The sequence below is a fragment of the Haematobia irritans genome, chromosome 3 (genome assembly GCF_050003625.1).
Source record: "Haematobia irritans isolate KBUSLIRL chromosome 3, ASM5000362v1, whole genome shotgun sequence".
NCBI lineage: Eukaryota > Metazoa > Arthropoda > Insecta > Diptera > Muscidae > Haematobia > Haematobia irritans.
The window spans coordinates 153796136-153811429 of NC_134399.1; the positions used below are offsets into that span (position 1 = coordinate 153796136).

Genomic DNA, 15294 nt, shown 5'->3' on the forward strand with positions numbered 1-15294 from the left:
GAAATAGTGAAAAATTACACAGTAAAATGTATAAAAACAAAGTTTAGTTCCTCCTTATTAATAAGTAGTCCACGAGAAGTTGACGGACACCTTCAAATATAAAAGCGGCATTAAGTTCGAGTTTTGCAGCTAAAACAATTTAAAAAGTTTATTTTCTTTAAAATGAATTATTAAAGAAAAATAAAAACCATTTTAGAGCGATGGTGTTAAATGCTAGTAAAAAACTGTTCACGCCTAAATAAATTTATATTTATATTATAAAATTATTTATGCATGTTTATACTCGACTCCACGTTCTTCTTTTATTAGAGTTTTTGAATTCCTTCCAACAGTTTTTGTTACAAAATTGTTATTTTTGCAATAAAAAAATAATATTTTATCCAAATATCTGTAAATTTCGTTTATATCAAGCACTGTTACTGACTATAAATCTTTAATAACCCACATTTCGAATTCATTATATAAATGTGTAAATTAAAAAAAAAAGTGTTCGGTCGGAGTAGGGATTGAACCCACGACCCTTTGCATGCAAGGCAGACATGCTAACCACTGCTCCACGTGGCAAACAAATGTATGTTTCTGTTAAATAATTAAATAAATGTGTAAATTAAAAAAAGTGTTCGGTCGGAGTAGGGATTGAACCCACGACCCTTTGCATGCAAGGCAGACATGCTAACCCCTGCTCCACGTGGCAAACAAATGTATGTTTCTGTTAAATAATGTTATGTTTGCATGGGCTCGTGGGCGCTACAAACTATGCTATATAAATGTAACTTATAACGATAATTATCTACTGGTGACTATAACAGCTACGTAGCCCAGTGGATAGTGTGTTGGCTTACAAACTGTATGGTCCTCGATTCGATTCTCCGAGCAGGCGAAAGGTAAAATTTAAAAAATTTATAAAAGTGAATAATTTCTTCCACATTATTTGTATTACAAAACAAGTAAGGAAAATCTAAAGTCGGGCGGGGCCGACTATATTATACCCTGCACCACTTTGTAGATCTAAATTTTCGATACCATATCATATACGTCAAATGTGTTGGGGGCTATATATAAAGGTTTGTCCCAAAAACATACTTTTCAGTATCACTCGATCTGGACAGAATTTGATAGACTCCTACAAAATCTATAGACTAAAAATTTAAGTCGGCTAAAAAAATATGGAAAACATTTGAATCTGAAGCAATTTTAAGGAAACTTCGCAAAAGTTTATTTATGATTTATCGCTCGATATATATATATATATATATATATATATATATATATATATATATATATATATATATATATATATATATATATATATATATATATATATATATATATATATATATATATATATATATATATATATATATATATATATATATATATATATATATATATATATATATATGTATTAGAAGTTTAGGAAAATTAGAGTCATTTTTACAACTTTTCGACTAAGCAGTGGCGATTTAACAAGGAAAATTTTGGTATTTTGACCATTTTTGTCGAAAACAGAAAAACATATATATGGGAGCTATATCTAAATCTGAACCGATTTCAATCAAATTTGGCACACACGACTATATTACTAATTGTACTCCTAGTGCAAAATTTCAACCAAATTGGGCCAAAACTCTGGCTTCTGGGTCCATATAAGTGCATATCGGGCGAAAGCTATATATGGGAGCTATATCTAAATCTGAACCGATTTCAATCAAATTTGGCACACTTGACTATGCTACTAATTGTACTCCTAGTGCAAAATTTCAACCAAATTGGGCCAAAACTCTGGCTTCTGGGGCCATATAAGTCCATATCGGGCGAAAGATATATATGGACGCTATATCTAAATCTGAACCGATTTCAATCAAATTTGGCACACATGACTATACTACTAATTGTATTCCTTGTGCAAAATTTAACACTAATCGGGATAAAACTCTGGCTTCTGGGTCCATATAAGTGCATATCGGGCGAAATATATATATGGGAGCTATATCTAAATCTGAACCGATTTCAATCAAATTTGGCACACATGACTATACTACTAATTGTACTCCTAGTGCAAAATTTCAACCAAATGGGGCCAAAACTCTGGCTTCTGGGGCCATATAAGTGCATATCGGGCGAAAGATATATATGGGAGCTATATCTAAATCTGTACCGATTTCTTCCAAAATCAATAGGGTTCTATTCTGACCCAAAAAAGGAACACGTGCCAAATTTGAAGGCGATTGGACTTATATTGCGACCTAGACTTTGATCACAAAAATGTGTTCACAGACAGACGGACAGACGGACATGGTTATATCGACTCAGGGAACCACCCTGAGCATTATTGCCAAAGACACCATATGTCTACCTCGTCTCCTTCTGGGTGTTACAAACATATGCACTAACTTATAATACCCTCTTCCACTGTGTGGCGCAGGGTATAAAAAGGTGCCAAGAACTAAAATATTTCGTGGAAGTGAAAATTACGAGTATGTTAGGGAATGATCACAATCGTCTTTGGGAAAAATTCTTCCAAGTATGTAATATTTTGGGCCCAAAATGCTTCCAAACATATAATATGTTCACATAAAACAAACATATTAATGTTCGGCAGTATCCAATAATATACACCCAGAAAAAAGTGCCTTCGAAACTAAAGGAAAAAATTTTCATCAATATAGTTTATCCATTTTATTTCCATTAAGGTAAATTTTTGTGAAAAATAATAAAATTTACTCGTTTCAGTAAAAAAATCCTAAACTGTAAGCAGTTAGGATTAGTTCATTAACTAGAATAAGGCATGGAATTTTACTCATACTATTTTCTTCGCTGGGTATAAGAATTTACTACTGAAAAAGAAAATTTTATTCACCGATAACAAAGCATTCGTAAAAATAAACAAAAACCGAACTAAAACCAAGTTTCCTCAAAAGTAGTAAAATTTCTTATAAAATGATAATTGCGACTTCCTTTATAATAGAAAGTTTTTCATACATACGAACAACACTTGGCATAGAAAAATATTTTAGTTCATTCGTACTAAGAAGTATGCAATCCTTTCAAAATTTAAGGAAACACACTTGTTAGAATATAGGAAATTTTCCTACATTTCTATTGTCTACCTGTAATCGTAATCGATGTGTTTGCGCGTGGGTGTAATCGATATATTTGCGCGTCGGTTGTTTTTTTAGTTGGAATCGCGTTGTTTTGGTATACGGAGAGATTGTTAAAAAATATAATAAATAACAAATAAAATATTTGTTATTTTAAATTAGTGAGAAAAAATTTCGTTTTTTTTTTTTAAATAAATCTATCAATGTTCGTGATAGTGTATAAAGAAAGAAAACACCAGCAGAATAACAACCCTTTCATTTGTCTTCATTTTGGAATCTTCAATTATCAGGTAATATTCAGTGACGCTAACCTTTTGCAACAAAAATGTTTTATGATTTTTTATATTTGTAGGTATTGAAATTGTAAAAGGAGGACAAAATCGTTAGGCAGCAACTTATTAAAAGTGAGAAGTACAAGAAGAAGAAAAAGTGCGTTTTACAGTTGCTAATATCACACGGAAATTGGAAATAGTGGAATAATAAATTAATATTTCAAAGAGATTCGATGCTGTTGATTCTTAATAAATATATTCAATATATTAATAAAACATGTCTTTTATTGAAGATAAAATTGCTTATAGAAATAAATAAAATTGTATTTAAAAACGAAGGTAAGCAGTTCTAATTATGAAGCAAAAGTTTTACCACAAATGTGTAAGATTTGTCGAAATGAATGAAAAAATTTCAATAAAATCATTCCATATATGAATTCAAATTAGTTAAATTTTTTCATTCTGCAGTATAGTGGTATATAAATATAGGAAAATGTTAGCTAATATATGGAATGCATTATTCCTAATTTCTACGAAAATCACATCGTTCAAACAAATAAAAATGTCTTTGGCGCTATACGAAGTTCAACTTTCTTCACAATGAGTTCATTTTAACTTAAAGAAGGGGTCACTTTTTTCTGGGTGTATGTGCTTCCTGCAAAATATGTTTGGAGCATATGTTAAAGAAGCGATTTTTTTGAGGGTGCAATTATGAATTGATATTGACCATTTTTTGTGTGATTGGCTATCGATTTATCTGAGGGCTACATATAACTATAAACCGATAATGACCAAGTTTGGTATGGTATGGTTGTTAGCGGCCACATACTAACACAATGTAGCAAATTTCAACCGAATCTAATGAAGTTTGCTTCTCCAAGAGGATCCGGAGGTCAAATCTGAGGATCGGTTTATATGGTGCTACATAATATATAATTATGGACCATTGTTGTTAGAGACCATATACTTACACTACGTACCAAATTTCAACTCGATCGGATGAAATTTGCTTCTCTAAGAGGCTCCGGAGGCCAAATTTGGGGATCGGTTCATATATGGGCTATATTTAATTATGAACCGATATGGACTAATTTTTGCATGGTTGTTAGCGTCCATATACTTACACAAAATACAAAATTTAAACTTAATCGGATGGAATTTGATCGTCCAAAAGGCTCCAAAACCAAATTCGGGGATCGGTTTATATGGGGGCTATATTTAATTATGGACCGATATGGACCAATTTTTGCATGGTTGTTACAGACAATATACTGGCACCACGTACTAAATTTTACCGGATCTAATGCATTTTCCTCTTCCAAGAGGTTTCGCAAGCCAAATCTGGGTCGTCGGTTTATATGGGGCCTTTACGTAAAAGTGGTCCGATATGGTCCATTTGCAATGCCATCCGACATACATCAATAACAACTACTTATGCCAAGTTTCAAGTCGATAGATTGTTTCGTTCGGAAGTTAGCGTGATTTCCACAGACGGACGGACAGACATGCTTAGATCGACTCAGGATTTCACCGCGACCCAGAATATATGGGTCTTAGAGCAATATTTCGATGTGTTACAAACGGAATAACGAAGTTAATATCCTATGGTGGAAGATATAAAAAAAAAATTTATAATCAAATTTCTCTATTTTAAAGAAATTTGTCTTTAACATTATATAAATTATCCTAAGATACTAAAATTTAGGTTGCATAATCGATCTCATTTGGTCAATATTTTTTTCAGTGTGCTATGTTTTGACCATTTTATTGGGTTAGCCACTTAATAACTACAAGCGCGTAGTTTATTACCGGTAGATGACGCTCCCTACTGATGATTACGGTATATTGTCTAAAAGTTTAGCATACTTTTAGGCGATAGTTAAATCATTAACTGTCTACTCTTAAAAGTACTTTATACCTTGACCCAAAGTGAGATTTAGACAAATAAAACCTCCGTTTATTAGCAAATATTTTCTTTAGCGACAAACGAACCTAAAATTATAGTCTTGTTAGCCAAATTAAATAATACCTTTATGAACTATATTACTTTTAAAAATAATCTTCCTTTTTTGCCTTTCACCACCATCTACTGCTGCTATTCATGCTCTCTGATTTAAAAGTCACAAACCTCCCTGAGCTTAGGCATCAAATTTCAGTGCACGCAATAACGCTTAAGTTATTAAGCGTTCTTTTTTGTTTCCCAATGAATCACAACTAAAAACTTGTTTTGCCGTAGTTTTTGTAACTTTTTCTTTTGGCATTTTATATATGTCGGAGTTTTCATAAACCTTAACAATTCGCACATTCGTAAATCTCTTGGCTTAGTACGACTATTTTACAATGGCGTCTAGACCACCCCAAAAATGTGAAACAGGTGAAAATGTTTCCAAATGAATGAAATTGACTTGCAACTCACTCATCCATTTGGGGAAACAAAAGTTTTGTTTATTTTCTATCCCTCCCTTTAACCGTTTTTGTGGAAAGCAAGAATAAATTCAGAATAAGAGTTTGGGGAGACTTTGTGAAAGGCACTAGCGGAATGGGATTTGGTAAGCACGGGGAATGAAATTCCAATAATATTCGTCTGAAAATGAAGACAATGAGCTGGGTTTGTTTTGTAATTTGCACCTATCGTCGATAGAAACTTTTACGCTTCTTCTAGACAACAAATGAAGTCATAAAACTTTTTTAATGAAAGCACCAAAATGTGAAACAAGTAAAAACATTATGAAGTTTGGTCAGGTATGATTTCATGCATTATTCAGCATCGTCGACACGCGCTGGAAGTATACGATTGCGCCGAAGTATATGATCATCGTAGTCATAGTTATATTTACTAACAAAATTGGCTCTGACTCCAGCATTTGTCATAAGCCTCGACTTCGACTCAGTGTAATGTGACGAAATCCCATTTTAATAACACCCCAAATAATACAAAATATCTTATTTTATTCTATATAAATCTTAATATATCTATAGAAAATTTTGAGAAATTTTTATTTCTATAGAAAACTTTGAAAAAACTTTATTACTATAGACAATTTAACCAAATTGTTATTGTTATATTATTTCTGTAGAAAATTGTGTCAAAATTTCATTTCTATAGAAAATTTTATTTCTATAGAAAATTTTCTTAAAATTTTATTTCTATAGATAATTTTGTCCATATTTTATTTCTATAGAAAACTTTGTCAAAATTTTATTTCTATAAAAATTTTGTCAAAAATTTTATTTCTATAGAAAATTTTGTCAAAATTTTATTTCTATAGAAAATTTTGTCCAAATTTTATTTCTATAGAAAATTTTGTCAAAAATTTTATTTCTATAGAAAATTTTGTCAAAATGTTATTTCTTTATAAAATTTTGTTAACATTTTATTTCTATAGGAAATTTTGCCCAAATTTTATTTTTATAGAAAATTTTATCCAAATTTAATTTCTATAGAAAACTTTATCCAAATTTTATTTTTATAGAAAATTTTATCAAAATTTTATTTTTATAGAAAATTTTATCCAAATTTTATTTTTATAGAAAATTTTATCAAAATTTTATTTCTATAGAAAATTTTGTCCAAATTTTATTTCTACAGAAAATTTTATCTAAAGTTTATTTCTATAGAAAATTTTGTCAAAATTTTATTTCTATAGAAAGTTTTATAAAATTTCATTTTTATAAAAAATTTTGTCAAAAATTTTATTTCGATAGAAAATTTTGTCAAAATTTTATTTCTATAGAAAATTTTGTTAAAATTTTATTTCTATAGAAAGTGTTGTAAAAAATTTGTTTCAATAGAAAATTGTGTCAAAATTTTATTTCTATAGAAAATTTTGTCAAAATTTTATTTCTATAGAAAATTTTGTCCAAATTTTATTTTTATAGAAAATTTTATTTCTATAGAAAATTTGGTCCAAATTTTATTTCTATAGAAAATTTTGTCAAAATTTTATTTTTATAGAAAATGTTGTCAACATTTTATTTCTTTAGAAAATTTTGTTAAAATTTTATTTCTATAGGAAATTTTGTGAAATTTTTATTTCTTCAGAAAATTGAGTCAAAATTTTATTTCTATAGAAAGTGTTGTCAAAATTTTATTTCTATAGAAAATTTTGTCAAAATTTTATTTCTATAGAAAATTGTGTCCAAATTTTATTTTTATAGAACATTTTATCAAAATTTTATTTCTATAGAACATTTTTTCCAAATTTTATTTCTATAGAAAATTTTGTCAAAAATTTATTTCTATAGAAAATTTTGTCAAAAATTTTATTTCTATAGAAAATTTTGTTAAAATTTTATTTGTATAGATAATTTTGTTAAAATTTTATTTGTATAGATAATTTTGTCCATATTTTATTTCTATAGAAAACTTTGTCAAAATTTTATTTCTATAGAAAATTTTGTCAAAATTTTATTTCTATAGAAAATTTTGTCAAAAATTTTATTTCTATAGAAAATTTTGTCAAAATTTTATTTCTGTAGAAAATTTTGTCCAAATTTTATTTCTATAGAAAATTTTGTCAAAAATTTTATTTCTATAGAAAATTTTGTCAAAATGTTATTTCTTTATAAAATTTTGTTAACATTTTATTTCTATAGGAAATTTTGCCCAAATTTTATTTGTATAGAAAATTTTATCCAAATTTAATTTCTATAGAAAATTTTGTCCAAATTTTATTTCTATAGAAAATTTTGTCTAAAGTTTACTTCTATAGAAAATTTTGTCCAAAGTTTATATCTATAGCAAATTTTGTCGAAATTTTATTTCTATAGGAAATTTTGTCCAAATTTTATTTTTATAGAAAATTTTATCCAAATTTTATTTTTATAGAAAATTTTATCCAAAATTTTATTTCTATAGAAATTTTTTCCAAATTTTATCTCTACAGAAAATCTTGTCTAAAGTTTATTTCTATAGAAAATTTTGTCAAAATTTTATTTCTATAGAAAATTTTGTTAAAATTTTATTTCTATAGAAAGTGTTGTCAAAAATTTGTTTCTATAGAAAATTGTGTCAAAATTTTATTTCTAAAGAAAATTTGATCAAAATTTTATTTCTATAGAAAATTTTGTTAAAATTTTATTTCTATAGAAAGTGTTGTCAAAATTTTGTTCTATAGAAAATTGTGTCAAAATTTTATTTCTATAGAAAATTTTGTCCAAATTTTATTTTTATAGAAAATTTTATCAAATTTTATTTCTATAGAAAATTTTGTCCAAATTTTATTTCTATAGAAAATTGTGTCAAAATTTTATTTCTATAGAAAATGTTGTCAAAATTTTATTTCTTTAGAAAATTTTGTTAAAATTTTATTTCTATAGGAAATTTTGTGAAATTTTTATTTCTGCAGAAAATTGAGTCAAAATTTTATTTCTATAGAAAATTTTGTCAAAATTTTATTTCTATAGAAAATTTTGCCCAAATTTTATTTTTATAGAAAATTTTATCAAAATTTTATTTTTATAGAAAATTTTTTCTAAATTTTATTTCTATAGAAAATTTTGTCAAGATTTTATTTCTATAGAAAATTTTGTCAAAATTTTATTTCTATAGAAAATTTTGTCCAAATTTTATTTCTATAGAAAATTTTGTCTAAAGTTTATTTCTATAGAAAATTTTGTCCAAATTTTATTTTTATAGAAAATTTTGTCAAAATTTTTATTTCTATAGAAAATTTTGTCAAAATTTTATTTCTATAGAAAATTTTGTCAAAATTTTATTTCTTTAGAAAATTTTGTTAAAATTTTATTTCTATAGGAAATTTTGTCCAAATTTTATTTTTATAGAAAATTTTATCAAAATTTTTTTTTTCTATAGAAAGTGTTGTCAAAATGTTATTTCTGTAGAAAATTGTGTCAAAATTTTATTTCTATAGAAAATTGTGTCAAAATTTTATATCTATAGAAAATTTTGTCCAAATTTCATTTGTATAGAAAATTTTATCAAAAATTTATTTCTATAGAAAATTTTGTCCAAATTTTATTTCTATAGAAAATTTTGTCTAAAGTTTATTTCTATAGAAAATTTTGTCCAAAGTTTATTTCTATAGAAAATTTTGTCAAAATTTTATTTCTATAGAAAATTTTTTCAAAATTTTATTCCGATAGAAAATTGTGTCAAAATTTTATTTCTGAACAAAATTGTGTCAAAATTTTATTTCTGCAGAAAATTGAGTCAAAATTTTATTTCTGTAGAAAATTTTGTCAACATTTTATTTCTGTTGAAAATTTTGTCAAAATTTTATTTTGTAGAAAATTTTGTCAAAAATTTAATTTCTGTAAAAACTTTTGTCAAAATTTGTCTATAGAAAGTTTTCTCAAAATTTTATTTCTATATGAAATTTTTCCAAAATTTTGTTTCTGTCCAAAGAAAGAGGAATATTTTGCAAAATCTACCAAAAAATAAAGAATTCTGCCAGTCTAACAAACAGTGAAAACTTTTGGTAGAATTTTGGTAGAATTTTACCACCGGTGACAACCGTGCTACCACTCCCGAGTTAATACCGAAGTTGAGGCCTTTCTACTTCGACGATCCACCCCTGCAATAATCCACCGTCATTATTCGATGGATTTATAAACTCCGGTTGTCCAGAATCGCGAAATTCATCACGATGTCTATTGTCTCAGCTACGTCCAAAGAAAAAATACTTTGGACCAACGAATTTATGACAAGTGATGAAACGATTGTCTCAAATATTTTTGATTTGATCTTAAAGAAAATTCGTTTGTCTAAAATTCCGTCAACTAGAATAGAAACCTCTTCTTTCAGTCTACGCTTACAAAAACGACACTCTGCCAATACGTGATCTTGAAGTTCTGTGCCTTTATCATCATTTGAAGGAACATCTAGACGTGGCTCATCAGTTATCTCATTTACATTTAAATACAGGAGTAACTTAGGAGACTGTTTTACGATAGTTCAAGCGAATTTCAGAACCTTCAATACGGGATCGTCTTAATCAATAATCTAGACTCTATACGACCGGGAACATATTCATAGTGGACGATAAGGCTACTATCATTTCTAAACCGCACGTCGACTGCTGACAGATTTATTCCAGTGACAGTTCATTTTATTGTTTTTAAAAGCAATTTGACATACTGCAGTCATAAATAAAGTTATTCGTGAGGAAACTCAAGGGTGACAGTGTGACATCTTTTTATTTGGCTACAAACCCACAATTGGCTATCGGTAGAGCCTCTAATATTTAACATTGCTCTGACTGTATTGTATCGTGCCCAAAAAGTGCATGCCAGATTTGGAAAGAGCCAAGGTGATTTTTCCACACCATAACGTTCGCCACAAACTGCAAGACTCTGAAAACTTATTTGAAAACACAAATGGGAAGTCCCACCCCACTAGCCGATAGGCCAAAAATTTGGTTGTTTTATGGATTGAGTCAAAAGACGAGACGCTTTTTACTTGGGGTATCCGTATGTTGCCAGAGTGATGGGAAAATTCGGTGGTCAGCATTTGAAAATACTTCGCTGGATCAGTCTGTTACAATTTTTTTTTGCGATAAATTCTCAAGCATTTGAATTTGCGCTCTCTCTAAATGTGTTACAAATGGGTAGAAAAACTCAGTAAATGTTGGTGCATATATAGTACTTCGCACACAAAACATTGTAAGTGCACTTCTGGTCTATGATAGTGGATGCCACAAATAGAAAATCAAAACTCTCAAATAGCAATGCAGAACTCAAAGTTAACAGACACAAAATACAAAAAAAAGGTTAAGTACGTTAAATTTGCACTCAAGTGCTATAAAACTTTTGACCATGCTTTCGCTTTGTTGTTGTTGTTTGATTTACAGATAACCAAAGAAACCTTTTACACTCTCAAGTCCTACACCTTAAATGAATTTAATGAATTTATTGCATTGAAAATCAAATTCAGTTAAGAAATTGCACGAAATTCATTTATGCACCACAAAATTTCCCTAATATACCGCAAATGAAGTGGAGACACTATTGATTAGATAAGGGCTGACGAATTTATTTCAGTGATAGTACATTTTATTGTTTACAGCTAACAAAAGCATTTTGATCTATTGCATTCAGAAAGTTATTTGTGATGGAACTTTATATTTGGCTGGAAAACCACAATTGGCTATCGTTAGAAGCAAAGAATGAAGCCGGCCCTTTTTGTGTCGGCGGCAGGTGACACTAAATTTTTGGCTCCGGCGGCGGAGCATTGATGGCTAAGCCGAAATAAATTTGTGAGAGCGGATGCAAAATTAATATGGTTTTCTCCGATGCGAAGCCATTTCAAATTGAGCAGTTTGTGAACAAACAAAATGATCGATTGACCACCAGAACTAAAGCTCCGTCGATGATAATGATGGTGGTCGCCAAAAAGGCCGGTGACGAGATGGTAGCGACCGTGAGGCCAAAATAAACGCCGTGTATTATCGGGAAAATGGAGACTTTTTGTGCAAAATTTTGTTAAAATTTTCTGGAAGAAATTTTGTCAAAATGCTATTTCTATAAAAAATTTGTCAAAATTTTATTACTGAAAAAATTTTGCAAAATTCTATTTCTATAGAAAATATATATATTTTATTTCTATAGAAAATTTTGTCAAAATTTTATTTCTATAGAAAATTTTGTCAAAATTTTATTTCTATAGAAAATTTTGTCAAAATTTTATTTCCATAGAATTTTTTTCAAAGTTTTATTTCTATAGAAAATTTTGTCAACATTTTATTTTTATAGAAAATTTTGTCAAAATTTTATTTCTATAGAAAATTTTATCAAAATTTGATTTCTATAGGAAATTTTGTCAACATTTTATTTCTATAGAATATTTTGTCACAATTTTATTTCTATAGAAAATTTTGTCAACATTTTATTTTTATAGAAAATTTTGTCAACATATAATTCTTATAGAAAATTTTGTCAAAATTTTATTTCTAGAGAAAATTTTGTCAAAATTTTATTTCGATAGAAAATTTTGTCAAAATTATATTTCTATAGCAAATTTTGTCAAAATTTTATTTCCATAGAAAATTTTGTCAAAATTTTATTTCCATAGAAAATTTTGTCAAAATTTTATTTCCATAGAAAATTTTGTCAAAATTTTATTTCTATAGGAAATTTTGTCAAAATTTGATTTCTATAGAAAATTTTGTCAACATTTTATTTCCATAGAGAATTGTTTTCAAAATTTTATTTCTATAGAAAATTTTTTCAAAATTTTATTTCTATATAAACTTTTGTCAAAATTTTATCTCTATAGAAAATTTTGTCAAAATGTTACTTCTATAGAAAATTTTATTTCTGTAGAAAATTTTTCCAACATTTTTTTTAAAGAAAATTTTGTCAAAATTTTATTTCTATAGAAAATTTATATATTTTGTTTCCATTGAAAAGTTTGTCAAAACTTTATTTTTATAGAAAATTTTGTCAAAATTTTATTTCTATAGAAAATTTTTTCCAAATTTTATTTTTATAGAAATTTTTTTCAAAATTTTATTTCTATAAAAAATTTTTTTAAAATTTTGTTTCTATAGAAAATTTTATCAAAATTTTATTTCTATAGAAAATTTTGTCAAAATTATATTTCTATAGAAAATTTTGACAAAATTTTATTTCTATAGAAAATTTTGTCAACATTTAATTTTTATAAAAAATTTTGTCAAAATTTTATTTCTATAGAAAATTTTATTTTAATTTGATTTCATTAGAATATTTTATCTTAATTTGATTTCTTTTGAAAATTTTGTCAAAATTTTATTACTTAGAAAATTTTATCAAAATTTTATTTCATTTGTTTTGTTTGTTATTGTTAGTATCTCTTCAATCATTATTGTTGTTTTTGATTTCAGCTTAAAACCATGCATTGACTAAACTACAAGTGTAGCTTAACCAACAGAGGAAAAGTATGCTTGTCACATTTATTTGGGCAAAGCTCTATAGACTGCAAGATGGTTGGATGTATAGCTGTTTCGGAATTACCACATTCCTCATCAGCATCCTCTACTTGCAGCAAAACTATCAACCAATTATCAGAATAAATTGAGGCAGTTCACTAAACCCAAAAGTAAAAATTTTTCCAAAAATTTATTTCGATAGTAAATTTTTTCAAAATTTTATTTCTATAGAGAATTTTTTCAAAATTGTATTTCTATAGAACATTTTTTCAAAAATTTATTTCTGTAGAAAACTTTGTCAACATTTAATTTTTATAGAAATTTATTTCAAAATTTTATTTTTATAGAAAATTTTATCAAATATAATGAGTATTGAACCATCTTTTGGCCCTATATCTGAAATTATAATTGTAGAGGTATTTGAGGTCTATAAAGTGATATGTGAAATTTGGTTAAACACCCGTAGACATCCCATTTAACATCTTGAGGAGATAGAGGCGCACTTATCAACAAAATTACACGAAACTAATTTTACTTCTCGTGTTCATTCGAATTGTGCGAATATGAATTTTACCTAGCATAGACGACGCATTTCTCTGATATAAAGTTTTTTCCTTGCCAAAAAGTCGATAATCTTTTTTTTAGTTTTGCTCTTCTTGTTAAGGAATTCATCCTAAAACTGGACATCCTAACATGAAAGAAAATATAATCAACTTGGCTTTAATACTTCTGAAAAAATTCTTCGAAATTAATGAAATCGTGTTTAAATTTGTTGATTTTTTGCATCTTGGCTACAAAGTAAAAAAGCGTTTAAAAATGGGAAATGTTTTACAACACTTTATTTTAGAGAACTTTTTAACTTGATTGGACTTTGACAGCTCATGAAGAAAAGAGTCGAAAAAACGATTAAATTAAATTTTGTTACCTAGAATCAAGTACCTAAAATCTAATTTAAAAGAGGATTGTGTCTTAAATGTGTCTTTAATTCAATTATCTGGTTCTTTGGCTCGTATTCAAAACCAAAATCAATTCTGTAAGGACAAAATCTTTGGAACAGGACATGAATGTTTCTCTTATGAATCCAAAATCATATTTGGTTAAATGTTTTTTTTTTTTTATTATTTATTTAACTACAATAAAGCTAAAATATCAATTGAAAATTTAATACTTGTTCTACTATCAATTGTATTCTTTCGATATCGATTACCTGCATTAACTGTGAAGGAAATCGCAAAACAATAGATGCGGTGCAAAAGTAATTCTTTGGGAAATATGGAGGTGAAAAATAAATGAACTCGTGTCGTGTATCAAATGTCAGTGTCAAAATCATACACATACGCATGCTTTCCCATCTACGCATTCATCCTTCCAAGAACATTACAATCAGTATTAGCAGCAACAGCCAAAGAATAACGTGATAGCATCATTCGTCATGTAGTTCTTAGTAAACGCCATGAACCCAATGGGGAAAATTACTAATCATAGCAATAATTTTATTACCAAATATAAATAACATTAAAATTTCAATTTTTCATTATTCTCATTTTATACTCTCCACCATAGGATGGGGGCTCTTCTAATTTTATCATTCCGTTTGATAGACATTGCAATATTGATCTCAGACCTCATAAGGTATATGAGGTCGAAGATCATGATCTGAAAACTTAGTGCTTACGAATTTGTAAAAAAAAAAATCGCTGCCGTGATTCGAACCTGTATTGTCTGCTCCATACGCTGACGGAGTCACGATAAGAACGTTTAACGAATATGTTAAGACCAAAGAAAAACGGAAGCCGAAAAACGGCCTGACCGAAACTTTCAGCCATATGCATTTGTTCGTATACCATATTTCGGGATTGGACAACCCTAGTGTTACAATATGCCATCTGACAGCTCTATCGTACAGCTTGACGTTTTTGAGGTTATACGTACTCAGAACGTTTCAACATTTTAACTAAAAGATTCATCTCGCCCAAAATATATGTAATTAAATCGTGAGCATATTCGTGCTTATTTTTATACCCTCCACCAGAGGATGGGGGGGGGGGGGGT

The 15294-nt window shown here is 27.8% G+C and overlaps 1 protein-coding gene across 1 annotated transcript in view; it reads right to left on the reverse strand.

Annotated features, from left to right (window-relative positions):
- Window positions 1-15294, reverse strand: part of LOC142231250 (uncharacterized) — a 41794-nt gene that overhangs the window by 15762 nt on the left and 10738 nt on the right. Inside the window, exon 3 of the mRNA XM_075301868.1 lies at window positions 10151-10274. Within this exon, the coding sequence (XP_075157983.1) occupies window positions 10151-10274 (124 nt within the window). The remainder of the gene's footprint in view (window positions 1-10150; window positions 10275-15294) is intronic.